Raw genomic sequence first — 26,943 nt, 5'->3', positions numbered from 1 at the left:
CGAGATTACCGCTCTTAACCACTGCACCACACTGGCTGGAAAGTTAGCCTTGGTGAAGACTTGACGTTTTCATCCCCAAAAAAGTTTTTGATTTGAGTTTCCATTGAAAGGAGGCTGTATTTTAATATTTAAATGTTTCAATGTTGTATTTTAATCTTGTTTTTAAATTGCATTTCAATCAATTTGTTTTATATCGGGTGTTAGCCGCCCTGAGCCCGGTCTTGGCTTGGGAGGGCAGGGTATAAATAAAATTTATTATTATTTATTATAAGGAAGGGGGTGCCCTGGAGGAGACTCACCTGAGGAACTCCAGGTCGTCCCAGCCGTTGTGGATCAAGCCCTCCTCGTATTTCTCCATGCCAATCGCTCTCAGCCACTCGCCCACACTGGACTCACTCTGCCTGGAGCTGCTGCGGCCGTCCTGGCTAAGGGTCTGCGGGGCGGCAGAGGGACAGACACATCAGACAAAGGAAACGGACAAGCTGGAAGGTGGGCAGAGGAGGGCGACTAGAGGATTGAGGGCCTGCAAGCCAAGCCCTGGGAGGAACGGTTGAAGAGTGGGGATGTTTAGCTTAGACAAGAGGAGACAGGATAGCCATCTTCAAATATCTCAAGGGCTGTCTCATGCAGCTGCAGGTGATTGGAGGCCGAGAGGGAGTCTTGTTGTCTGGGCAGCCCAGGACTTCCAGACCCACCGCCCAGACTTGCACCCTGGGGAGGTCACTCCGGGCCTGCTAATGGAGCAAAAACAACACAGGAGGCAGCAGCTATAAGTTTCCAGTCTCTGCGGCCACAGCAGGTGCTGTGATTCTCCAGCGGTTTGAGTTCACCCCCGGAGGCACGCTCCATTGTCTCTCTTATTTGTCCATGCCTACACTGGTTTTGGACGCGGGTGGTGCTGTGGGTTAAACCACAGAGCCTAGGGCTTGCCGATCAGAAGGTTGGTGGTTCGAATCCCCGTGACGGAGTGAGCTCCTGTTGCTTGGTCCCAGCTCCTGCCAACCTAGCAGTTGGAAAGCACGTCAAAGTGCAAGTAGATAAATAGGTACAACTTCGGCGGGAAGGTAAACGGTGTTTCCATGCGCTGCTCTGGTTCGCCAAAAGCGGCTTAGTCCTGCTGGCCACATGACCCGGAAGCTGTACGCCGGCTCCCGCGGCCAGTAAAGCAAGATGAGCACTGCAACCACAGAGTCATTCGTGACTGGACCTAATGGTCAGGGGTCCCTTTACCTTACACTGGTTTTAGGATGTGTTTTTGTTTTCAAGTTTTAATTACATTGTTTAGTTTGTTTTTAGACAGCCCCTTGGAGATTTCTGAAATATTAAGTGGTATCAAAATGCTTTTAGAGCAAGGGAGGGAAAGAGAAGAGGAGGAGACACGCACACGAGGTTTTACGGAATCGCAAGCGCCTTGTGGAAAGGAAGGGCAGAAATTCAGTGCTGGCAAATATTGATCCTGATGAGATCTTCAGACCCTGTCAGTCCTGGAGACTTCCCCACTTTGCTTTGGGTCCAGGGGTGAAGAACATCTGGGGCAATTTGGGTCTTGCTGGCCAGAGGGGCTGACACCCCCTTCCCAAACTCTCCAGAGCTGCCTCTCCCGACCCTCGCCCAACTTCTGCTTGCTCTCCTGTCCCCGTTTCCAAAGAAGAAAGTGGATTCTGCAAGTTGCATCTCTATTTCCCAAGGACTCCACCCCTCTCCCACTCATTTTGACTGGGGGGGGGCTGGATCCCCAATGGGTACAGCGCACCCCCCATTTGGCAGGGGAGATCCTTCCTCCCTCTTTCCCTCCTCCCCACCCCCAGAGCGTACCTCTTCTGCCAGGTCTTCCTCGATGCTCTCGCGAATGGACCGTGGGGGGAAGGCGATGGGGCGGCTGTAGTCTGGGTGCAGGCACCGGTGGTGGGGCAGATCCAGCCTCACTTTGGTCAGGGGGTGCGCCGGGGGCCGCCCTGACTGCTCCCTCCCCAGCGCGCCGCCGTTGCTGCCGCCGGCATAGTCCACCTCGCTGAGGGTCTTGGCCATCTGGAGGACGGAGCAGGAGCGGTCGTCCAGGGGACCCCCGGGCCCCTGGGGGGCATTGGGGGGCTCCATCAGGAACCCTGGCCCCAGGGAGGGAGCCGGCCTGGGGTGCACCTTGGGGGGCTTGGCCTCCAGGGGCTCGCTGAAGGCCACGGTCGCTCGGGCCTTGTTGGCTCCGTGCTCTTCCACCCGGGTCGCCGCGGGTGTGTAGAAGGAGTCCCCGGAGACGTCAAACTCCACCAGCTTGGGCAAGGGGGGTGGCGGGAAGTCGGGGGGCGGCAGGTTGAGGACCCCTTGCTCCTCCTCCTCTGAGCTCTCCTCCGCCCGGCAGGGGGGCTGCTGCGGCCGCCCGTGCTCAGCCTGGATGGGCACCGTGATCTGGACTTTGTTCCTGGGGGCAGGGGGTTTGGCCGCCGTCGCCGGGGGCAGATCCGAGACCAGCAGCTGGTGTGGGACCCCCTCCAGGACGTAGTAGGCCGGGTTGTTGAAGCTGTTCTTCAGGGGGGGCCCGTCGGGATCCGGGGGGGCGTCCGGCCTGGGCCTGGGCAGGAAACAGGAGGGACAGCCGAGGCAATTAGGAACAAGACGAAGCTTTTCATCCGATAATTTTATTTTTGTGCTTAAGTCGTATCACATAAAACGTAGAATGGGAGGGATCTCGAGGGTCATTTCGTCCAACCCCCTGCAATGAAGGAGTCTCCTTGGACCAAAGCAATCACTTTGCACCGTGACAATAAAAGGTAAAGGACCCCTGGACGGTTGAGTCCAGTCAAAGGTGCTGCGTTTGTGGAATGTAATCCACTGGAGCAGTCAAGTACAACATTCCTTGTTTGCCTAGAGTGAATATGCAGGAGATGTTGGTCCAGCCAGTTGAACTTCCTGTTCCTCCTGGCTGGAGCATCCTTCCTTTGCATGTGACCAGTAGGTGGGCGTGACCTATCCAGACCTGGTAAAAGGCCAAGTCACGTAGCCATCTTCCCTTTCCTTCTCTTTTCGTCCTGCCTGCTTCCTGCTTCACCTGGACCGCACTCTCAGCCAGCAGTCTTCCATACAGGGTTAACCTGTTTGTACATATTTGTAATTTTAAGCCTAAAGCCTGCCTTCAGGGATCAATCACACTGTGCTCTGCCTGATCATGAGTAAATTTCTTTTTGTTACTTATGAATAAGACTGTTGTTTCTTTAATCTTTTAAGGAGGGAATCAAAGGGGTCTTAACAGGAATAATAGAACTTAAGAGATTCTTAAGAGAGTTAGAAAGGATACTATTAATCAATATATCCTCTCCTGTTACCCACAACATTCCTACAGCGTTCATCTCACTTCAGGCTGAAGGAGCCGGCGTTTGTCCACAGACAAACCGGGTCATGTGGCCAGCATGACTAAACCGCTTCTGGCGCAACAGAACACCGTGATGGAAAGCAGAGCGCACGGAAACGCCGTTTACCTTCCCGCCGGAGTGGTACCTATTTATTTACTTGCACTGGTGTGCTTTTGAACTGCTAGGTTGGCAGGAGCTGGGACAGAGCAATGGGAGCTCAACCCATCGTGGGGATTCGAACCACCAGCCTTCTGATTGGCAAGCCCATGATAATGGGCAGGTAGCCACATTAGCTGCTGAGGACCAGGTGCGAGTCCTTGGTCAATTTGGAACACTGTCAGCGACTTTCGCTTCCCTTGCTGGGGTGGGTTCACCCCTTTCCTACACCTCACCCAACATTTGCTATGATTCCACGATCCATTCGCAGGTCACTCACCTGCCCTGGGATGCCTCGTCTCTGGAGGTGCCGCGATGGGGAGCCGGCGGGCGGCTGGCTGTCTGGGTGCCGGGCTTCTCCAGATCGTCTAAGAGCTTCCCAACAGGGCAGGCGGCCATTGCCGGGGCGTCCCCAGGGGAATGTTTGCGCCCCACAGATCTAGCGGATGGAAAGGTTTGAGAAGGCGCAACGATGAGGCCTTTAGGCCCAGGAGGCTGCCTGAATCTCTTTCCTTACCACACTCCTGAGGAACGTGAAGAACGTAAGCATTTCTAGCTGCTAGGTCAGACTAAAGGGCCACAGGAGCCAAACAGGGGGCCCCGTGGGAGACCCACACGCAGGGCCTGAGCGGAACAGCAAAAAGCTGGTCAACACCGGCTTTTATTTTATTGTTCATCAAGACTGGATACCTATCAAAAAATATCTCCAAGTGGTTTACTTAATACAGTTGTACCTCGGGTTACATACGCTTCAGGTTACGTACACTTCAGGTTACATACGCTTCAGTTTACAGACTCTGCTAACCCAGAAATAGTGCTTCAGGTTAAGCACTTTGCTTCAGGATGAGAACAGAAATCGTGCTCCGGCGGTGCGGCAGCAGCAGCAGGAGGCCGCAATAGCTAAAGTGGTGCTTCAGGTTAAGAACAGTTTCAGGTTAAGTACGGACCTCCGGAACGAATTAAGTACTTAACCTGAGGTACCACTGTATGGCAATTGCATGCAATGGCACCCTTTGAAAGCTGAGCACCCAAGCCTCTTAAAAATGTGGCGGTGTGGCACAGTGGTTAGAGTGTCGGACTAGGACCTGGGAGAGCAGGGTTCAAATCCCCCACATGGCCATGAAGCTCACTGGGCCAGTCACTGCCTCTCAGCCTAGCCTGCCTCCCAGGGTTGTTGCGGGGAATAGAGAAGGAGGGGGGAGAATTGCGTACGCCAAACTGAGCTCCAAGGAGAAAAGGGCGAAATGTAAATGCAATAAACAAATAAATGCACAGAACCCCCAGTCCAGTCTTTGCCTTTCAAGGAAACTGGGAAGAAATGGAGGCAGGCCATCAGGTTTTGCTTTTAAAAAGGAGAGCGGTTTTGCTCTGCTGCTTTGATCCTGCCTAGCCATTGCAGTTCCTGTCCTGGAAGTTGCCCCTCTTCCCTCCAGACCGCTTCAAGGCGGTGGCCCCGCTCCCAGAGTCTTACTTCGTGTAGTCGAGGTTGGTCCGCGTTGCTACCGGCTGAAGTTTCCCTTTGGCGGCTCCCGTCTCGTCCTTATCGATGCTGATCCATTCTGTGGGAGGGGAAGCAGAACAGGCTCTGAGTGCGGATCCAACCCTGGGGTGGACCTATCCGCCTTGCAGTAGATCAAGGCCGTTTGCACAAACTACACTTCTCCAAATCGGAATAAAATCGGGATTTGCACAGGGCTGATAAAATTGAAGAACGTTAAGAAGAGCCTGCTGGTCCAGCCCAGTGGACCATCTTAGTCCAGGATCCTGTTCTCTCAGCGGCAAACCAGATGTCGGTTGGAAACTTGCAATCAGGATTCGAACACAGAGCAACTCTCCTCTGCTGAGTTATCTAGAAACTGCTATTCAGAAACATCGCGGCCTCCAACTGTGGAGGCAGAGGAGCAGAGGCATCTTGGCTAATATCTCTCTCCTTCCCTGAATCTTCCCATCTTCTTTTAAAGCCCTCTCATTCGGGGGCATCCCTGCCAGTGGGGCCAGGATTGGCCTGTGGGGTGGAGGTTCCCCACCCTCTGCTTTAGAGGTTGACCCACCCAGCAGAACAACATTACGTTCATCATCATCTACCGGGTTTCACTCTCATCGCCAGCAGTGTTGCGTAGTGGTTAGAGTTCTGGGCCGGGACCTGGGAGAGGTCAGGGTTGAAATCCCCACGAAGGTCAGTGTGTGACCTCGGGGGCCAGTCCCTGCCTCTCAGCCTGGCCTACCCCCCAGGGTTGTCGCGGGGGATTAAACAAGGAAGGGGGTGAGCCACAGGCCCCCCTTAGGGGATATAGATGCAATAAATAATAACAAATTACTGTTATTATCAGCATCGTCTTTTTTTTTTATTAAATGCTTTATTGGTTAAAAGCTTTATAACAGAAATGTTCAATAGATGTTGAAAACAAAATAGAAGAACAAAAATAATCAATCATTCATTCCTTAACTGATCACTTGCCTTGTACATGAATTTGTAATTGAATTTAATATGACCTCCAATCTTCCCATTGCGTTCCCGAATCAAATTCCTTAAATACGCACTCTTCACTTCCTTTTCTCCATGTTATTTAACTTACTATAAAATTTATTTTATAATATCCTACTTGCACACCGAAGTTCAATCAAAACCTGCCAGCAGATTAATATTTTGACAATGTTCTTTTACACAGACTCTGTATGTCCCACTCTCTGATAAATTTTTCCTCAGTTAACGTCTCGTAGCCTCGCTGATAGTCTCACCAGCTCAGCGTACTCTCTTATTTTATTTTGCCAGTCTGATTTAGATGGAATAATTAATAATAAATTACTGCTATGATCAGCATCGCCTTCAGTGGAAGGTCCCAAGGTGCTTTGCAGCATAGAAAAACCCAGAAAATAAAAACCCACCTTAGCTGAGCACATTGTGGAGAGCCGAGGGTGCCCCCATCGCAACCCCCCGCCCCTCGTGCTGGCAGCCCCCTCCCTCTCCTGCTCCTCACCGTAGAGCCTCTCGCGGGTCCCCATCCGCTCTGCTGGGACCCGCACCTTCATGGAGCCACGGATGTTGCCTGTCTCCTCGCCACGGTGGGACAGGTAGGTGAGGAACTGCTGGGCAGTACTGCCAATCATGGACTTGAGTGCAATGACACACTCGCCTGCGTGGGGAAGGAGAGACAGGGTGGGTCAGGGCATGGGGCGAGGGGCAAGAGAGGTCCAGCCCAATTGCCACAGCGGAAGCAGCCTCGCCCCCCACCTCGCCTTTTAGGGGGGGGAAAGCATTAGGGCTAGCTGACAGAATTGGTCCTACTTGGGCCAGCGAAGACTCCAGGGGAGAATTAGCTGTGGGGTCTCAGAGCAGGTGATCTTCATAAAAGGGGAGGGGGAGGGAAGGGAAATAAAAGATCAGGCTGAATTAAAATTAAAGGCCAGGTGGAATAGCTCTGTCTTACAGGTCCTGCGGGAGGAAGTTAAATCCTGCAGGGCCTTGGTCTCATGGGACAGAGCATTCCACCAGGTCGGAGCCATCACTGAAAAGGCCCTGGTGGAGGATAATCTGATTTCCTTAGGGCCCGGGAACTGTAAACTAGGTACGAGGGCATTAAGCCAGTTGCAGTCACCTCAGGACCAACTTCCCTCTGCTATAGTTTATTTTTTGTTATGTAACCTAAGCCTGCTTTCAGGCACAGTTCTGTAAACCTGAATGAATCTGAGAGTAAAATAGTTTTATATTAACATGAATCAGATTCGTGCGTGTATTCTTTAAGACGGATTCAAAGGGATTTTTAACCAGGATGGCATCTTTATTAGTAGAACTCAGACGAGTCAGCAAACTGGTTGCTGCATAAACTTATAAAGGGGATTGTTTAACTCTGCTAAAGTAGACCTTCCCACATAAACGGCCTTGGCGCAGTATAACTGAAGGAGTGTCTCTACCCTGGACACTGAGGTCCAGCACCGAGGGCCTTCCGGCTGTTCCCTCCCTGCGAGAACCAGGCAGAGGGCCTTCTCGGTGGTGGCACCTGCCCTGTGGAAGACCCTCCCATCAGATGTCAAGGAAATAAACAACTATCTGACTTTTAGAAGACATCTGATGGCAGCCCTGATTAGGGAAGTTATGAATGGCTGATGTTTTATCGCTTGATGATGATGGGAGCCAACCAGAGTGCCTGCGGAAACCCAGCCAGATGGGCGGGGTATAAATAATAAATTAATATTATAAATTATTATGATTATGATTATGATTCTATGAGCCTTGAAACCAAGCGGATAGCAAAACAGCGACTGCATTCCTGCACTCTGAAGTCCCGCCTTCCTGTCAAGACTGCCATGCACAGACAAAAGTCCACTTCTAGGTCCAGCGTGCCTGGTTCTGCCACACACCTGGTTCCCCACCACCACCTCCGGGAACTTCCCAGCTCCTTACCATAGGACTCGTAGCCATCCAGAGATTTGACCGTCAAGAGGATGTGCTGGTCTTGGAGGTATTCAATGTCGGAGAGAATGGGCTTGAGCTGCAGGCAGAAGAACGAAAGGGGATGAGTCGAGGCCAACGAGAGCGTCAACGCACCAAATGTTTGGACAGGTTTACTTTGTGCGCCTCTTTGAATCTCAAGAGGAGACAAGTTTAGTGGCTCTGTTTGCTCCAGAGGGGTGTCTTTTTTTTAATATATATTTATTAGCATTTTCTATAATGAAACAAAAACAAAAATAAACAACCACAACACAAAAGAAAAAAATATATAACAAACATACAAAAATATAAAACTTAAAAACAATTAAAAACACATAAAGTTTCAATTGCTTATTTCTTTTAATTTATTTCTCAGACCTCCTCACACCTTCCCTTCTTGTATTCCAGTTCAAATTATTAGCTCCACAAATCCTTATTACTTATTTCTCAACTTTAACATAATAATTTAATTTAACATATTATTATTTTACTTTTTCTCTCTCATCCATTTCCTCAATTTATTTTTGCTAACCTTATTTTCATTTAATTTAGTTCATTTTAAAAAACCAATTTTACCTTATCCAAACTTAAACATCAATACTTATACATCAATACTCATTCTTAAAACATTTTTTCTAAAGTCGATCCAAATTCCCTTCCACGAATTTCCCAATTTTCATACAAATAACAAAACAAAATAAAAACCAAACAAATTATAATTATGTACCCTTTGGATTCCCAAACTCCACCCCCCCTTTCCCGGTTTCAGTCCCCAATAAATGTCTATCAGTCTTAATCTGCTATCAGCCTGGAGATCTCACATGCGAGGCTCTTAATTCTCTCTCAATTCCTCTCTGCTGGACTTTTTGGATAGTCCTTAATATTGAACACCAAATCTTGGAGAAGCTCTGGCCCAATGGGATCCATGTTTCTTCCAGCCAGACCTCCATACTTAAAAGTGGAGCCCAAATCTTGTTTCTTACTCCTTTCAAGTCCAAATGTCCCCAGTTTGCTCCAGAGGGGTGTCTTAAGGTAGGTTTACCAGACGTCCCCAGTTCCTGGGGACAGTCCCAGATTTGCAAATCTGTCCCCAGACAAATTCTGTCCCCGGAATGTCCCCAGATTTGCAAATCTGTCCCTGCAAAACGTGGCAGCGGCAGCCTCAGCAGCCCAGAGTCAGCCTGGTAGCACAGTTGGCTCTGGCTGGCTTCAGCAGCTGCTCCATGCTGTGGCGGCTGCCATTTTTCCTCGCCGGAAGTCCCATATGATGTGTCTTGTGCGATCTCTTGCCCCCTTCCCCCTTTGTTTTGACTGATGGGGGGAGGCTCGAGAGTCACAGGTGGGCAGCCGTTGCCCAGTTTTTTAAAAACTCTGTGCATTTATGTTTCACAGGGTGTGAAAGAAGGGCTTTGCACCTTTATACAATATGCATGTGTGCTTGGGCCCAGGGTCTTTTGCCTCACCATCCCCACTACTGACTCCCTGTGGCTACTCAGCTTCCAAAAAATAAAAATAAAAGTGTCCCCGGATTCATTGAAAAAAAATCTGGTAACCATATCTTAAGGCCACTAACAGCAGGGCCTTTAGCGTGGTGGCACCTGCCCCTTGGAATGCGCCTCCAACGAACTTCAGGTTGGTGCCAGAGGTATTGGCACAATACAGGTGACCAGATGGAGTGTACCTCTCAGGAGAGGCTCCTCTCTCCCCCCCCACCCCGGTTCCGATAGGCCCCTGGGCCCCTCTCGGCCTCATGCGAATCAGGGACCTTCTGTGCCCCCAAACTGTCAGACGCTGGCAGGAGGGCATGGGGGAAAGAGGAGGAAGAGTCGCCTCACCGTCGGCAGCTGCCGGGACGACCACTGCACTTTCAAGAAGTTGATGTTGTCACTGCTCTGCGAATCGTTCTCAAAGCTCTTCTTGAATTCTGGGGGAGGGGGGTGGAAGTTAATAATAATAATAATAATAATAATAATAATAATAATAATAATAATAATAATTTTTTATTTATACCCTGCCCTTCCCGGTTCAAAAAACCGGGCTCAGGGCGGCTAACAACAAATTTAAAACACTTAATTGATACAACAAAAAACAGCATAAAATACAGTATAAAACATGAATAATAAATTCAGAATTCAAAAATCAATTTAGGGGGGAAATCCATCCAATAAACATTAGATGATCACCAGGGCTAGCTGGCTAAATTAGTCCTATTTGGGCCAGTGAGGAGACCAGGGGAGAATTAGCTGTGGGATCCCAGAGCGGGGAATCTTCATAAAAAGGGGAGGGGGAGGGAAGGAAGAGGGATAAAAGATCAGGCTAAGTTCAAATTAAAGGCCAGGCGGAATAGCTCTGTCTTACAGGCCCTGTGGAAGGAGGTTAAATCCTGCAGGGCCCTGGTCTCATGGGACAGAGCATTCCACCAGGTTGGAGCCATCACTGAGAAGGCCCTGGCCCTGGCGGAGGATAATCTGACTTCCTTAGGGCCCGGGACCTCTAAACTATGATTATTCATGGACCTTAAGGTCCTCTGTGGGGCAGACCAGGAGAGGTGGTCCTGTAAATGGGAGGGCCCTAAGCCACAAAGGGCTTTAAAGGTCAAAACCAGCACCTTAAATCTGACCCGATACTCCACCGGGAGCCAGTGCAACTGGTAGAGCACTGGGTGAATATGCTCCCATGGCAGGGACCCCGTGAGGAGCCTATTTGCAGCACTCTGCACACGCTGGAGTTTGTGGGACAGCTTCAAGGGCAGCCCCAAGTGGAGCAAATTACAGTAGTCTTAACAGAAGTTAAGGGTCAGCCCCAGCCAGGGTGGCTATTTCCACAAACACACCCCAAACACACACACACACACACACACACACACACACACACACACCTACCTTCTAGGCAGGCAGAGTAGAACTCTATGAAGAATTTGGTCCTGCTGGCCGTCTTCACAATCGCCTCAACGCTCTCGAATTCAATGTAGGCCTGGTCTGAAGATTTAGAGAGACCTGGAGGGTGGGAGGAGAGAAGGAGGGTGGGATGCATTGGAGGGGGAGACCCTGGACAGGTCCCCTCCCTCAGGAGGCCAAACCGCCAAGAACCAGTGAGAAATGCGGACTGGATTCAGGAGGTTGGGCCTCTTCGGTGGACCTGAAGGAGCATCTCCACCCCCATCATTCTGCCCAGACACTGAAGTCCAGCGCCGAAGGACTTCTGGCGGTTCCCTCCCTGCGAGAAGCCAAGTTACAAGGAACCAGGCAGAGGGCCTTCTCGGTGGTGGCGCCTGCCCTTCAGATATCAAGGAAATAAACAACTATCTGACTTTTAGAAGACATCTGAAGGCAGCCCTGTATTGGGAAGATTTTAATGTTTGATGTTGTTGCTTTCTTATTATTGTTATTGGTGTTCTGTTGGGAGCCGCTAAGAGTGGCTGGGGAAACCCAGCCAGATGGGTGGAGTAAAAATAATAAATTATTATAATATTATTATTACATTGGTACCCCTGGTTCTGAAAGGGATCCGTTCCAGAGGCCCGTTCGCAACATGAAAAGAGCGTAACCTGCAGCGGCGCGTCTGCACATGCGTGGGTTGCGATTCGCCGCTTCTGCGCATGACGCCATTTAGCGCATCTGCGCATGCGCGAGCGGCAAAACCCGGAAGTAACCCTTTCCGGTACTTCCGGGTCGCCGCGGGACGTAACCTCAAAGCACGTAACATGAAGCAGACGTAACATGAGTTATGATTGTATTATGGGATGTTTTTAGCTGAGATTCCCGCACTACCTGACCCTTGGGGGTGTCTTCCAACTCTGCAATTCTACAGCTCTATACTGGTGCCGTCTCAACCCCTCTCCGTTCAAGCGCACGCATGCACACACTCATTCATTCCCCAGTACCTTTCTTGGAAACAAACTGGGACGTGACTCCAACTTCAAATGCCGCGAAGACAGGGGAGTGGTCGCTGCTCACAATGTCGTCCGTGCATCCTGACAAAGAAGGGTAAGAGCGTCAGGAGAACTCTGCCGGATCAGGCCAATGGCTTATCTAGTCTGGCATCCTGTTCTTACATGGGCTGACCAGTTGCTCCCATGGGGAAGCAGCAAGCAGGATTCGAACACAAGAGCATCATTTCCCCTCCTGTGGTTTCCAGCAGCTGATTTTCAGAAGCATGGCTGCACAGAACTCACCGTAAGAGTTGCTGTTGATGTGGGTTTCCGGATAGGACTTCCAGAGGATGCGGTCACACCAGGAGGGAACGTTTGTCCGCACCTGGGAACAAGAATCAGGGTTTGAAAGGAAACTCTTGAACGCAGAAAGCCCCACCACCCGCTCTTTGCTTTTGACACTTCTCTGACTAAGGAATCTGCACTCAAGCAGAAGATCCCAGGGTTCAATCCCAGAGTAGGTCTGGGAGAGATCCCAGCGGGAAACCCCAGAGAGCCACGGCTGCCAGTCAGTGCAGGCAGTATGGAGCTGTATGGGCCAAGGGTCTGGCTCAGTAGGAGGCAGCTTCCGATGTTCCCAGGGACAGGCTGCAAGCTGAACTCTGCCTCCCTCCCTACACAGCAACCGAGCATTTCTGCCCACCCCCCTCCCATTTGCGGCCAACCCCCTCGTCCCAACTTTGCCCTTCCCCTCTCGGGCCGGCAGCACCTACCCCAGTGGGCTTCTGTTTATGCCAGACGTAGGTGTCCCGGGAGCCCCTCTCGTAGCGGTACGTGGGGGGGAAGGTGATCTCCTCCTCACCTGGGGAAAGCGGAAGACAAACCAGAGACCGGCTGATGCACAAACCCAGCAAACCGTGGCTAGCCTTAACCATGGTTCAACAAACCAAGGTTGGCATTCACCACATCATGTTCAGACATGATACTGAGCTACGTTTAATAGAAAGCAAAAGCTTCCAGTCTCCTTGATGCCAAAGCAGAAGAGGGGAAAGCGAAAGCTCAGGTGAGGTGTCTCCAAGTCACAATTGTCCATAGTTTATTGTGACACATGAATGCAGAGGTTCTGCTGCTTCTGTTTTATCCTGCATTTATTCTCCTGTGAGTGACTATTGCATTATGGTTGTTGCATGATTTTAAACTTCCATCTGACGCTTTAAGGGGCTGCAATTTGAATTTTCTAAATTAGTAACAGCGAGGCGTGAAGTTGCAGGTTCAAAGCTCATCTCAAGCCTGAGCCTCCTCGTCCTTCGCTGGCAGGAGGAGGAGAATGCGGCCGGCTTACTTGGCAGGGCAGCCGCAAAAGTTACTGAGATAATGTATATCAAAAATGTTAGAAAAGCTATTTAGATATTGAGTGTTCTTCCCTATTACTAACATAGTCCTTTTATCTCAAGAGGCAACGCCACGCTTCAGCTTGTTCCTCCCTCCCCATCCATCCTGTGGCAAGGAGTTCCACAGGCTGTGCCTTCTACTATAACAGATGCTAGCCAGCAAGTGAACCACCCAACCTTCTTTTAAAAAGGGAGTTATTTAAAACAATCTGGGACCCTTAGCTCATCACGCAAAGCTGAGTTGGAGAACGGCGGCTGCAACACACAACTCTTAAGAGTTGGAGAAAGAGGGGAAAGGGGGGGCGGGACGGGTTGAGGGGAGAGGGATCAGCCGCTCACTAAATCTCAGGAAGATCTTGTGTTTCTCCTTCTCCAGGTTGAGCTGATCCACCCTGAGGAGCGGCTCAAACTCCTTGCGATTGATGTAGCTGAGGATCTCCTGAGGAGAGGAAAAGATGTCACAGATCAGTGTGTGGAACCTCGTAGAATCGTAGAACTGTAGCATTGGGGAATCCCAAAGGTCCTCTAGTCCAACCCCATGTAATAATAATAATAATAATAATAATAATAATAATAATAATAATAATAAATTTTATTTTTATCCCGCCCTCCCCGGTCAGAACCGGGCTCAGGGCAGCTAACACCAATAAAATAAAATCACAGTAAAAGCATAATAGGGGGAAAAGAGAGGGAGGGGAAAACCCCCAATTTAAAATACAGGTTAAAATGCAGTTTAAAATGCAGCCTCATTTTAAAAGTAGCCCATAGATCAAAACCATAAGGGGAGGGAAACATAAGGGTCAGACTGAGTCCAAACCAAAGGCCAGGCAGAACAGCTCCGTCTTGCAGGCCCTGTGGAAAGATGTCAAGTCCCGCAGGGTCCTGGTCTCTTGTGACAGAGCGTTCCACCAAGTCGGGGCCAGTACTGAAAAGGCCCTGGCCCTAGTGTAGACCACCTTGTGACTTGGGACCACCAAAGCGTTGTTATTTGTGGACCTTAAGGTCCTCCGCGGGGGCATACCAGGAGAGGCGGTCCCATAGGTATGAGGGTCCTAGGCCACATAGGGCTTTAATGGTCAAAACAATGAAGGAACCACGACTTAAAAACTGCTGGGAAGCCAAACTTTCTGAGTCCTAAGAACATAATGAGAGACCAGTTTTTGGATCAGGCCAAAGGAGCCCCTCCACACCACATCCCAGAATCCTGTCCTCACGGTGGCTGACCAGTTGCTCATTATGGGAGACCCGGAAGCGAGACCTGAGTCTCCTTACTTGCAATTCCTAGCCACTGGCATTCAGAGGCATAGCTGTCAACTTCCAGATTTGAAAATAAGGGATTAGCAGCCTCACCTGTCCCGGGGACAGTCTATGGGATATCTAACAATCCGGGATAGCAGCGGGAAGCAGCGGGAAACGGCGCTGGAATAAGGGAATTTCCCACACAAAAAGGGAAGGTTGACAGTTATGTTCAGAGGCCTCCACTACCAATGGCAGTGGAGGCAGGCAGAAGATCGTCCCGTCCCCCCCGTCCCCCAAATCTCAGGGCCAATCTAGACCCAGGTAAAGGTAAAGGTAAAGAGACCCCTGACCATTAGGTCCAGTCACGGACAACTCTGGAGTTGTGGCACTCATCTCGCTCTATAGGCTGAGGGAGCCGGCGTTTGTCCGCAGACAGCTTCTGGGTCATGTGGCCAGCAGGACTAAGCCACTTCTGGTGAACCAGAGCAGCGCCTGGAAACGCCGTTTACCTTCCCACCAGAGCGGTACCTATTTATCTACTTGCACTTTGACATGCTTTTGAACTGCTAGGTTGGCAGGAGCAGGGAGCGAGTAACGGGAGCTCACCCCGTCGCGGGGATTCGAACCGCCGACCTTCTGATCGGCAAACCCTAGGCGCTGTGGTTTAACCCACAGACCCGGACGGCCCCTCATAAGCATCTTGTTTGGGCTTCAGATGAGCAGAGCCTTGTTGTGCCTGTGGAAACGCCCTCTGCGCATGTCCAAGCGCACTGTCGTCTTTCTCTGTTCCCCCACGTCCCAGGGATTAGCCCTGCTCCCTCCAGAAGATCAGGATAGATTTTAAAATAGACAGACTTCTTCACACAGCACATGGTTAAAACTACTGGAAAACCTTCCAACAAGAGGAAGTGATGGCCAGTATTGGACAAATTCAAGAAGGAGGAGTGGGCTATTGATGGCCATTAGCCACAATTATCATTATTATTATTATTATTGACAAAGTAATAATCACAAATAAATAAGAATAAAAATGTGCACCCCACCACTGAGACCATTCCATTGTAACTACCCAGCCTCCCAAAATTTCAACACCTCTTGCGATGGTTTGGCCCCTTTCTGTTTTAACAGTACAAATTCTACAAACACCCTCCATATTTCCTCAAAATCATTTCTCCTGTGAATTCCCCGTCTTACCTTAATGGCACATGTTAATTTATTGTTAAGAGCTATATGCCACACCTCTTTACACCATTCTTCCATTTTATATTCTGCTTGCCCCTTCCACTTCCTAGCTATTATAACTTGTCCAGCTGTCAATAAATTTGTGAGTGAGTCCTTCATAGCCTGCGAACCTTCCACCCCATTGTAAATTGATAATAAGGCTACTTCTGGACTTTTGGTCAGCTTTAATCCAGTGATTTCTGCTATCTCCTTAAACACCCTTTGCCAAAGAAATTGTGCATATTTACACATGTGAACATAATTCCCTGTTTCCTGGCATCCTCTTCAACATAACACTGAATATTCCTTGTTTATTTAATTTGAATATAATATAATATAATATAATATAATATAATATAATATAATATAATATAATATAATATAATATAATATAATATAATATAATATAATATAATACAGTGGTGCCCCGCAAGACGAATGCCTCGCAAGACGGAAAACCCACTAGACGAAAGGGTTTTCCGTTTTTGAGCTGCTTCGCAAGACGATTTTCCCTATGGGCTTGCTTTGCAAGACGAAAACGTCTTGCGAGTGTTCCGATTTTTCTCCGCTCCCCCCCCTTTTTCTAAGCCGCTAATAGCCTTTTAGCCGCTAATCCGCTAAGCCTTTAATAGCCGCTAAGCCTTTAATAGCCGCTAAACCGCTAATAGCGCTAATCCACTAAGCCGCTAATAGGGTTGCTTCGCAAGACGAAAAAACCGCTAGATGAAGAGACTCGCGGAACGGATTAATTTCGTCTTGCGAGGCACCGCTGTAATAAATTACAATAATTTTCTTTTATTCTTAGACAACATTTTCAATGTGCTTCTAAATATCAGTTGCTGGAAACCGCCATCAGAAGAGAGATGCTCGCAGGTTCCCCATGCTGGTTATCTCGTTGGCCAAGGTGAGAGGAGGGCTCTGGACAGGATCATGGGCCATGGGCCTGATCCAGAAGCTCTTCTTCTGTTCTCGTGCCCCCCCCCCGAAGCCCACCCACCCCTCCTCACCTGAATGTCCATGTCCAGGCGGTAATTGAGGTCCCCAAACCAGAAGAGGTGAGTGAAGCGGAGGGAGATGTCGAAGGAGCTGAGCTGCTTGTCGCCCAGGGAGAGGAGACGAAGGATGTCCAGGTAATTCTGGTTCCTCCTGGACGGTGGAGATGGGAGAAGATGAGGACCGAGGTGCATGAGAGCGTGGCAAAAGAAGGAGCCGGTTCTGCGCAGGGTTTCTGAGCAAAGTTTACCTTTTCCTTTCATTTATGAATATTTCCATAGGAAACACGTCAACAATAATAATAATAATTTATTTATTTATTTATTTTATTATTTATATCCCGCCCCTCTGGCTGGGTTTCCCCAGCCACTCTGGGCGGCTCCCAACAGAATATTGAAAACACCATAAAACACCAGTCATTAAAAACTTCCCAATACAGGGCTGCCTTCAGATGTCTTCTAAACATCAGATAACTCGGGATTACCTTGTCGATTTATACTCCGCTAAAACCCAAAACAGGCTTCTAAAGCAGTCTGCAAAGTGTAAAACCAGCTGTGCGGATGTTAATACGTAAATGTCGGCAATTAAATTGGACAGTTAAGACAACCCTGTTGAAATTATTATTATTATTATTATTATTATTATTATTATTATTATTATTATTACCCCACCCATCTGGCTGGGTTTCCCCAGCCACTCTGGGCGGCTTCCAACAGGTTATTCAAAACACAATAAAAGATTGAACATTTAAAACTTCCCAAAACTGCCCTCAGATGTCTTCTAAAAGTCAGATAGTTGTTTATCTCTTTGACATGTGGTGGGAGGGCGTTCCACAGGGCAGGTGCCACTACCGAGAAGGCCCTCTGCCTGGTTCCCTGTAACTTGGCTTCTTGCAGGGAGGGGACCGCCAGAAGGCCCTCGGAGCTGGACCTCAGTGTCCGGGATGGATGATGGGGATGGAGACGCTTCTTCAGGTATACAGGACCGAGACTCCTCCAGCCCAGCAGTTCTGTCCCCAACCCCATTCCTAAACGCTCAAGAGCCCTCCAGCCTACCTGGTGTGGCGGAGAAAGGACTCACCTGGCTGTCTTCTCGTTGCCGGAGGTGAGGTGACAGTTCACAAACCCAAACGACGTGCCATTGAACATGAAGGAGACACCCACAGCCCCCTTATTGCCTAGGAAGCAAAACACATGGAGAATGGAAAATATTTAAGGAATATATAAGATTATATCGTAAACATGATACCATCTTAGCAGAACTGGAATGATACTTGTGAAGAATAAATAAATGAAACAAATATCTTAGTGGAATGTATGGAAAGGGAAATAAAATAAAGCTGTGTGATTAAACCCTGACAATACAAAAAGTATAATGAGAATGATTGGCAGTTTTATGCAGAAAATTTTATTTGACGGACATGATGTTGTATAAAATTTCGGTTCTTTTTTTTATTTCCTTTTTTATTTATTTTTTTCTTGCTTTTACATTGTGATGATCTTTTCTTTTTGTATTTAACTTTGCTATACTTACCTTTGTTGTATGCTTGTATTTTGAACCAATAAAGACTTATAAAAAAAAGAAGGAAGCAAAATAATTGAGGTGATGCGGGAGGCGGGCATTTTGGCAGGAGAGGAGAATTGCACAAACTCCTCCAGTGCTGCTTCATTGAAACTTTCCCCTTTCTACAAACGTGGGTGACTTTAAAAGAGGATTAGGCAGATTAATGGAGGAGAAAGCTGCCAGTGGCTATATTCTGCCTCCACAGTCAGAGGGGGGATAGACCTGAATACCAGTCAATGGGAATCCCAGGTGGGGAGAGGGCTGTTTTTGTGCTCAATTCCTGTTTGTGGGCTTCGCTTTAGGGCATCTGGTTGGCAACTGTGAGACCAGGATGCTGGACTTTGCCCTGACCCAGCAGCCAGGGCTCTCCTTGCGTTGACTTTTATAATAATAGTAATTTTATTATTTGTACCTTGCCCATCTGACCAGGTTGCCTCAGCCACTCTGGGCAGCTTCCAACAGCTGTAGATTTTTTGGACAGGTGTTATGTGGTCTCGGTGACCACTCCCAGTCCCCAGTCTAGCTGCCGCATTCTGGATTAGTTGTAGTTTCCGGGTCACCTAAAAGGTAGCCCCACGTAGAGCGCATGTCAGTAGTCCAAGCAGGAGATAACCAGAGCATGCACCACTCTGGATAGACAGCCCACAGGCAGGTAGGGTAGTGTAATGGGTTTGAGTTACTCGTGCGTAAATTGTCCCCGTTAGGGGGCTTAATTGCCTTGGTTAAACCTTCCTGACTGCACAGCCCATCTCAGCGTGGCTGCCTCAGTCGCTAGCAGAATCTGTCTGTGGGCGTTTCTTAAACCTTTTCCAGCATAAAAGCTGTTTGACTCCCAGTCGTCGCCGCCTCTCATTGCGCGGGAGTCTTCTGCGCAGGGAGGGCGTGGGTAGTGGAGGACCAGTGCTTTCCTCACTGATGTCCAGGGAAGAATCCCGGAGCTCTCCCTCTGCTTCCCCCATCTGCCCCCCCCTTGATCCCTGGTGTTACACCGATTTCCTTCCTCCTCAACCAAGCTCCGTCTCCCCCTAGTGCTGGTACCTTCTCCTGCAGAATCAGGGAGCCTCTCCTTCGCCTTTCGCTCTGATGTCAGTTCCCTGACAGGTAGACAGCTGCCCTAGACTGCAGTTCACATTACAGTGGAACCTTGGTTCTCAAGCTTAATCCGTTCCGGAAGTCCGTTCCAAAACTAAAGCATTCCAAAACCAAGACATGCTTTTCCATAGAAAGTAATGCAAAAGGGTTTAACTAGTTCCAGACTTTTAAAATCAATTCCTAAAGCAGCAATTTAACATGGATTTTACTATCTAACGAGACCATTGATCCATAAAATGAAAGCAATAATCAATGTACTGCAGTCACACAATCAATCAATCAATCAATCAGTAGCTGAACTGCGTTCCACACAGTCACAAAAACAAAAGCACAAAAAACGTAAAATAGCAAAAACAGACAGACCTCAGCGTAGCACTCAAAATGGAAGTGTGGCACCCAAATCGGAAGTGCAATGCTCAAAACGGAGCACGTTCGACTTCCAAAAAAAGTTCGCAAACCGGAGCACTTACTTCCGGGTTTGCAGTGTTTGGGTTCCAAGTTGTTTGAGTAACAAACAGAAGCTCAATCCTCACAGCATCCGGGAACAGAAAAAGCTCCCTTGCAGAGAAGCCCAAGATCCAACGGCAGCCAGGAATACCGGGCTACTCTGAGAGCATGTGATAGGAATTTGAGCTCTTAGATATATGGCAATGTTCATAACCGCACATACATAGATCAGCACAGGAAGACCGACCTGGAACCATTTTGATTCCTAAACTGATCCAATGTTTTCTCTACAAGGTCAAAGTGGGAAACCTCCCCATTGTCTCTTTCCTCACAAATCCTGTCTTAAGGACCCATTTAAGATGTGAATAGGGTGTGAGCCTGTGACCTGGCCCAGGAACTAAGTATTTATCACTACAAAAGACTGGCCAGGCTTCCCAGGCAATCCAATCAAGTAACCTGCCAAACAGGAGATAAACAACGACAGGAGAAAAACAACATTCAAATTTCTGTTTTAGACCGCCTTTTCTGTGATGTAGGGGTGGTCTTATGTTACACCCCTTCTATGATGTATGTATGATGTTTCTGGGGGTGGTCTTGATCTACAGGGTGGGAATTTCAAAAAGTCTTTATAAGGCCTTGTGCGCCATTTTTCTGGGTCCTCCTCCTCTCCTGCGTGTGAGGGGAGCACCCTGTTGCAACAGATCAATAAAGATCAAAGCTTACTAGCTGCTTTGCTTCTCAATATTCTCTGGTTGGCCTCTGTTATTTTCTCCTACCAATAGGGAACCTATGTAAGGACTCTATATGGGCTCTTGGATACCCCATAATGGAAAAGGGAAATTTTTTGTTTACAACAAGCACACGGGGCAACTTCCTATGTTGCACACTTGCATGACTCTAAAATGGACTCAGCACGGAAACCGCTAAAACGACCTGGCTTATTCCTACCCAAGACTCTTGCTGGGGGAATCTGGGGCAGCCTAGCCTTCCTCCGGACAGCTCTCCTCTTACCCAGAGTGTTGGCGATCCCGGTTTTCACGCTGGAGGTGCTGACATGGCTGATCCGGTTCTCATGTTCTGGTTTCACCAGGACGGCTATTTTAATGTTCCACAGGGACTGCATGGCGATCTGGAAAGAGGCAAGCAAGGAGACGATGTTTCTTATGGGAAGACCTGGCTGGGGAGAGAGAGAAACAGGCTCCCCCCCGCCCCCTCCAGGCTGCCCCTTTGCCTCCTCCTGGGCACCCACCGGCCGGTATTCTATCTCCGTGAACTCCTTGAGGACTCCGCGCACAAAGTCCACCCATTCCTTGTCCCCCATGGAGTTCTCCTGGGTGCCAAAGACATAGATGTCGTGGGGGATGGTGACGGTCATCTCGTCCAGCGTCTTGCCCAGACCCTTTGAGGCAAACCAGGAGGTGATGTTCTTGGGAGGTGGAACGCTGCCTGCAGAGGAGAAGAGGGAAGCGGCCAATCAGAATAATAATAATAAATAATAACAATAATAAATTTTTATTTATACCCTGCCCTTCCTGGTCCAGATAACGGGGCTCAGGGTGGCTAACAACAAATTTAAAACACTTAATTGATGCAACCAAAAACAGCTTAAAATACAGTATAAAATGTGATTAACAATAAATTCAGAATTCAAAAATCAATTCGGGGGGGGAAATCCATCCAATAAACATTAGATGATCACCAGGGCTAGCTGGCTAAATTAGTCCTACTTGGGCCAGTGAGGAGACCAGGGGAGAATTAGCTGTGGGATCCCAGAGCGGGGAATCTTCATAAGAAGGGGAGGGGGAGGGAAGGAAGGGGGATAAAAGAACAGGCGAAGTTCAAATTGAAAGCCAGGCGGAATAGCTCTGCCTTACAGGCCCTGCGGAAGGAAGTTAAATCCTGCAGGGCCCTGGTCTCATGGGACAGAGCATTCCACCAGGTCGGAGCCATCACTGAGAAGGCCCTGGCCCTGGTGGAGGATAATCTGGCTTCCTTAGGGCCCGGGACCTCTAAACTATGATGATTCATGGACTTTAAGGTCCTCTGCGGGGCAGGAGAGGCGGTATCGTAAATACGAGGGCCCTAAGCCACAAAGGGCTTTAAAGGTCAAAACCAGCAATTTAAATCTGACCCTGTACTCCACCGGGAGCCAGTGCAACTGGTAAAGCACTGAGGGAATATGCTCCCATGGCAGGGACCCCGTGAGGAGCCTCGCTGCAGCAGGGCTCTCCACCCCAGTGGGCTCTCCCAGAGGCGTCCAACCATTGGCCAGTCATTGCTGCAAGGTGGGAACTGGGGGGGGGGGGGGGAGTCTGCTGGGACCACCCAGCCACACCAGCTTTTCCCCTAGCCTTGCTCTACCGCCCAGCCTGGGACCTTATAAGGCAAATGTTCTGCTTAAATATTTTTGTTTCTGCTTAATGTTTTTGCAGAGAGTGTTCTTTGTCTTTTTGGCAGGAGCACAGATGTTCCTGGTTTTTAAGACTGTGGAAATGTTTTGAATTTGTGTAATTTGCATTACAGTCGTACCTTGGAAGTTGAACAACTTAGATCCTGAACGTTTTGGCTCCCAAACGCTGCAAACCCAGAAGTGACTGTTCCGGTTTGCAAACTATTTTTGGAAGCCGAACGTCCGACAGGGCTTCCGTGGCTTCCGATTGGCTGCACGAGATTCCTGCAGCCAATCAGAAGCTGCACTTTGGTTTCCAAATGTTTTGGAAGTCGAACGGACTTCCGGAACGGATTCCGTTCAACTTCCAAGGTACGACTGTATTTTGAATTTGCCTTACCATAAGCGATGTTATGTTCCGAGGATTTCGTTGAAATTGCATATACTGTCGTACTTTGGAAGTCGAACGGAATCCGTTCCGGAAGTTCGTTTGACTTCCAAAACGTTCGGAAACCAAAGCACGGCTTCTGATTGGCTGCAGTGGCGTTCAGGAGCCAAAATGTCTGAGTACCAAGGCATTCGGGATCCAAGGTACAACTAATTGAAACATATTGGGTGCAATGGTGGGTCTATTTTCTCCAAAGTCTATTTTCCCAGGTGCCCAGACACTTTCCACCCACTTTTCCCACTTTTGTTATTTTCTTTGCCCAAAGCACAAAAATTAATTGTGCAAAAGTCGTGGGCTTTGTACTGACACAGGGCAGGAACATTCGCTGTTCTCTTTTGGGTCCCTGCTAAAAGCATTCTTGTTTACAGGCAACCCTACCCAGGTATTTAGAAAGTTGATGCGAGTTCTAATCTGTTTTTAGCTTATTTTAACTTTCCTAAAAGGGACGCGGGTGGCTCTGTGTCTAAACCACAGAGCCTAGGACTTGCCGATCAGAAGGTCCGTGGTTCGAATCCCTGCGATGGGGTGAGCTCCCGTTGCTCAGTCCCTGCTCCTGCCAACCTAGCAGTTCAAAAGCACATCAAAGTGCAAGTAGATAAATAGGTACCACTCTGGCGGGAAGGTAAACGGCATTTCTGTGCGCTGCTCTGGTTTGCCAGCTGCTGTTCAGTCATGCTGGCCACATGACCCGGAAACTGTATGTCAGCTCCCTTGGCCAGTAAAGCAAGATGAGCGCTGCAACCCCAGAGTCATCTGCAACTGGACCTAACGGTCAGTGGTCCCTGTCCCTTTACCTTTCCAAAAGTCTTACATTATTGCAATATATTCTTCTTATTGATAATTGTGTTTTGCCTTTTCCGTAAACCGCTTTGAAGCTTTTTTGTTTTGTTTTTGCCATCAAGGGGTCTACACATTTTATGGAATAAATAGAACAGCAGACTGCTCCCCGCGGCTCCTCTCTCGACCCCAACACCTGTGACAGCCCAGGAAAGGTTCACACATCCCGATGGCAAGACTGACCCATATTCCATGTGCCAATGAAGATGGAAATCATGTCCGGCTCGTCCTGGTTCGAATGTCTGTTCTTCATCAGCTGTAGGAGTTGGCAGAAGGCCTCGCGTTTCTGTAGTGAGGGGGGTGGGAACACGACAGGAGGGCAGCGAGACAAAGAGAACAGCCTCAGAGAAACACAAGCAGGCAAAACTGCAGGTGGCAGAAGGACAACCCATTCAACTTATTTACAAAACCTCTAAGATTTATAATATTGAGAGCCCATGGTGCTGTAACGGCTAGAACATGGGAGAGACCCGGGTTCAAATCGCCCACTTGGCCAAGAAGCTCGCCAGGGGGGACCTGGGGCCGGTTGCTGCCCCTCCGCCTGCCCTTTCCACGCTCCTCTGGGATCTTGACCGCTGGCGCTCCAAACACTCACCCTGGCACTAACAAAGATGAAGTCCTTCCTCTGCGTCTTCTCTTTCTCCTTCTCAAAGACGATTCCCAGCTTATTCTGCACCCGCTGGGATTTTATCAGCTGGCGGACTGGGGAGAAAGAGGGAGACGGGGATCAGTATCTGTAAGAACTCAGATCTTTTAGTGTGGCAGCACCTGCACTTTGGAACTCTCTGCCACTTGACCTCAAGAAAGCACCTTCACTGTACTCTTTTTGGCGCCTGCTAAAAACATTTTGGATTAGACAAGCCTGCCCAGGTGTTTAGGAAGCTGGTGTGAGCTGTAACTTTTTCAGTCTATTGCTATTTTAACTTTTCAAAAGTCATAAATTATTGTTGTAACCTTTTCATTTTATTGCTTTATCTTTTTTCGTGTGAACCGCTTGGGAGGGTTTCCTCTCTTTTTACAGTGAAGGGGTGTAGAAATGTGATTAAATAAATACAGAAGCGATGCGTAGGTTTCCCCCTTTCCAGTTAACCTTCCCTTAGGAATTCACTTTCGGGCTGATTCACCCGCTGGGCATTTCTAGATATGCGGGTAGGAGTTGAATGCAGCCTTCGCTGCCCTGGTGCCTCCCCAGCACCTGTTTGGACTACAACTCCCAACAGCCCCGGCCCGCATAGCCGTAAGATGCTGAGGATCATGGGAGTTGTAGTCCAACACATCGCCGGGCAGGGGACCAGGTTGAGACAGCGCGTTCCCTGTGGTCAGGTTCTCAAATGCACGAGAAGATGTTTCAGGGGGCAGCTGAAGCCATCAGGTCGAGGCAGGAGAATCACCAAAACATGACGAGGAAACCCTCGCCCATCCCCAAATAAGTTAGTTCTTTGGAAAGGGCTTGTTCCTTAAGGTGGCTTCCTCAAAAAGCTACAACCTGATCGTCTGGAGCAGGGGTCTGCAACCCGTGGCTCCGGAGCCACATGTGGCTCTTTTACACCATTGCCGTGGCTCCGGGGCGGATACTAGCGAGGGGAGGAGGCGCATTGTGCGCCCCGACACTCCCCACTGTGGCGGGCGCTGTACTGGCTGTGACATCGCATGGGGGCGGTGCGTGCGTTAGTCACGCACCGTCCCGATGTCACCTTCCCACCCACTGTCAGATCGGAGGGCAGCGGCGCGCATGCTTTAAATGTCGCAGTGGTTTTGCGGCTCCCAGGGTTTTTTTTCTTCGGAAACGGGTCCAAGTGGCTCTTTTTGTCTTAAAGCTTGCAGACCCCTAGTCTGGAGGGTTAGGGCAAAGGAAACTCTGTCCCCAAGAGGGGCCCTGCTGGCGGTGGGTCTCCAGCGAAAGACACACTCGGGGCTCCTCCTTACTCTTGTCGTGAGCAAAGGTGTTCCAGTCTTCCTGGGAGTCCTTCTGCTTCTTCAGAACAACAAGCTTCCCACCTTCCACGTCCACACTCAAGGTGTACTTCTGAGATTTCCCGATCTTTGTGAGGTCACCCAATGTCAGGTCCAGCTTCACCTGAGAGGGAGGGAGGGAGGGAGGGAAGGATGGGGAGAAGGGAGGATGTCTAATAATAATAATAATAATAATAATAATAATAATAATAATAATCTTTTATTTACCGTATTTTTCGCCCTATAGGACGCACTTTTCCCCCTCCAAAAATGAAGGGGAAATCTGGGTGCGTCTTATGGGGCGAATGCAGGCTTTCGCTGAAGCCTGGAGAGCGAGAGGGGTCAGTGTGCACCGACCCCTCTCGCTCTCCAGGCTTCAGGAAGCTATCCGCAAGCCTTGCAAGCCCGGCGGGAGTTCCCGTGGGCTCACAAGGCTTGCGGGCAGCAGCCTGCAGCCCCGGCGAGTGTCCGCAAGCCTTGCGCGCCTCCAGAGGGCTCCCCGTGCTTCGGGCGAGTGTCCGTAAGCCTTGTGCGCTGGGCAGGAGGTCCCGCCGGGCGCGCAAGGCTTGGGGCGGCAGCCCACAGCCCGAAGCACGCGGAGCCCTCCGGAGGGCGCCCCATGCTTCGGGCAGGTGTGCGCAAGGCTTGGGGCGGCAGCCGCGGCAGGTGGGGGGAATAATTTTTTTTTATTAATTTCCCCCCCCAAAAAAGAACGAGGTGTGTCCTATGGGCCGGTGCGCCCTATAGGACGAAAAATACGGTATACCCCGCCCTCCCCGGCCAAAGTCAGGCTCAGGGAGGCTAACATCAAATATATAACGTTAGTATAAAATCAAACAATAATTAAACTGCCTCCTAAAAACAGGCCTAAATCAAATTAAATTAGATGGCTTTCCGCAGGGTTAGGGTTGGGAACAGTAAGTGCTCATCGGCCCAACTGTTTACGCTGATTTATACAGGCCTGGGAGGCCTCTTTCATCTTAATTCTTATACAAAAATAAAAGGGAAGTCAGGCTGAGCCCCGGCCAAAGGCCAGGCTGAAGAACTCCATCTTGCAGGCCCTGCAGGAAGATGTCAAATCCTGCAGGGCGCTGATCTCTTGTGGCAGAGTGTTCCACCAGGCTGGGGCCATTGCCGAAAAGGCCCTGGCCCTGGTCGAGGCCAGCCTAACCTCCCCGTGGCCTGGGATCTCCAAGGTGTTATTATTTGTAGACCGTAAGGTCCTCCATGGGGCGTACTGTGAGATGTTCCTCAACACACAAGACAATTATTTGTGCATCTATTTATGCTTATCACATTTATAGGCCACTTTTCCTCCAGGGAGCTCGAAGTAGGAGCTCAAAGCTCTCCACCTCCCCACTGATCCTCACCACAACCCTGAGAGGTAGGCTGAGCCGAGAGTCAGCGGCTGGCCCGAGGTCACCTGGCAAAAGAGCTTTGTGGCCAAGTAAGGATCCGAGCCCTGGTCTCCCAGGCCTTGGTTCGATGCTCTAACCACTACACTGCCGCTGCCTCCTCAATTAATTGGGGAAGGGGCCTTGGCTGAGAGCATCGTCTTTGCATGCAGAAT

General features: G+C 49.4%; 1 protein-coding gene across 1 annotated transcript in view; it reads right to left on the bottom strand.

Moving 5' to 3' along the window:
• Window positions 1–26,943, bottom strand: part of INPPL1 (inositol polyphosphate phosphatase like 1) — an 80,628-nt gene that overhangs the window by 4,976 nt on the left and 48,709 nt on the right. The window contains exons 9-27 of the mRNA XM_083499260.1: window positions 25,347–25,497; window positions 24,016–24,122; window positions 23,604–23,706; window positions 20,996–21,192; window positions 20,758–20,875; window positions 17,725–17,821; window positions 16,659–16,797; window positions 13,531–13,630; window positions 12,574–12,662; window positions 12,104–12,185; window positions 11,813–11,902; window positions 10,812–10,925; window positions 9,765–9,853; window positions 7,903–7,990; window positions 6,479–6,634; window positions 4,972–5,059; window positions 3,781–3,939; window positions 1,816–2,566; window positions 300–433 (exon numbers count right to left, since the gene is read on the bottom strand). Of these exons, the coding sequence (XP_083355386.1) occupies window positions 300–433; window positions 1,816–2,566; window positions 3,781–3,939; window positions 4,972–5,059; window positions 6,479–6,634; window positions 7,903–7,990; window positions 9,765–9,853; window positions 10,812–10,925; window positions 11,813–11,902; window positions 12,104–12,185; window positions 12,574–12,662; window positions 13,531–13,630; window positions 16,659–16,797; window positions 17,725–17,821; window positions 20,758–20,875; window positions 20,996–21,192; window positions 23,604–23,706; window positions 24,016–24,122; window positions 25,347–25,497 (2,852 nt within the window). The remainder of the gene's footprint in view (window positions 1–299; window positions 434–1,815; window positions 2,567–3,780; window positions 3,940–4,971; window positions 5,060–6,478; window positions 6,635–7,902; window positions 7,991–9,764; window positions 9,854–10,811; window positions 10,926–11,812; window positions 11,903–12,103; window positions 12,186–12,573; window positions 12,663–13,530; window positions 13,631–16,658; window positions 16,798–17,724; window positions 17,822–20,757; window positions 20,876–20,995; window positions 21,193–23,603; window positions 23,707–24,015; window positions 24,123–25,346; window positions 25,498–26,943) is intronic.

This window comes from Podarcis liolepis (genome assembly GCF_965112155.1).
Source record: "Podarcis liolepis genome assembly, chromosome: 4".
In the NCBI taxonomy this organism is placed as follows: Eukaryota; Metazoa; Chordata; class Lepidosauria; order Squamata; family Lacertidae; genus Podarcis; species Podarcis liolepis.
The sequence above is the reverse complement of the archived record's forward strand: the minus strand, read 5'-3'. Positions and strand labels throughout refer to the sequence as shown.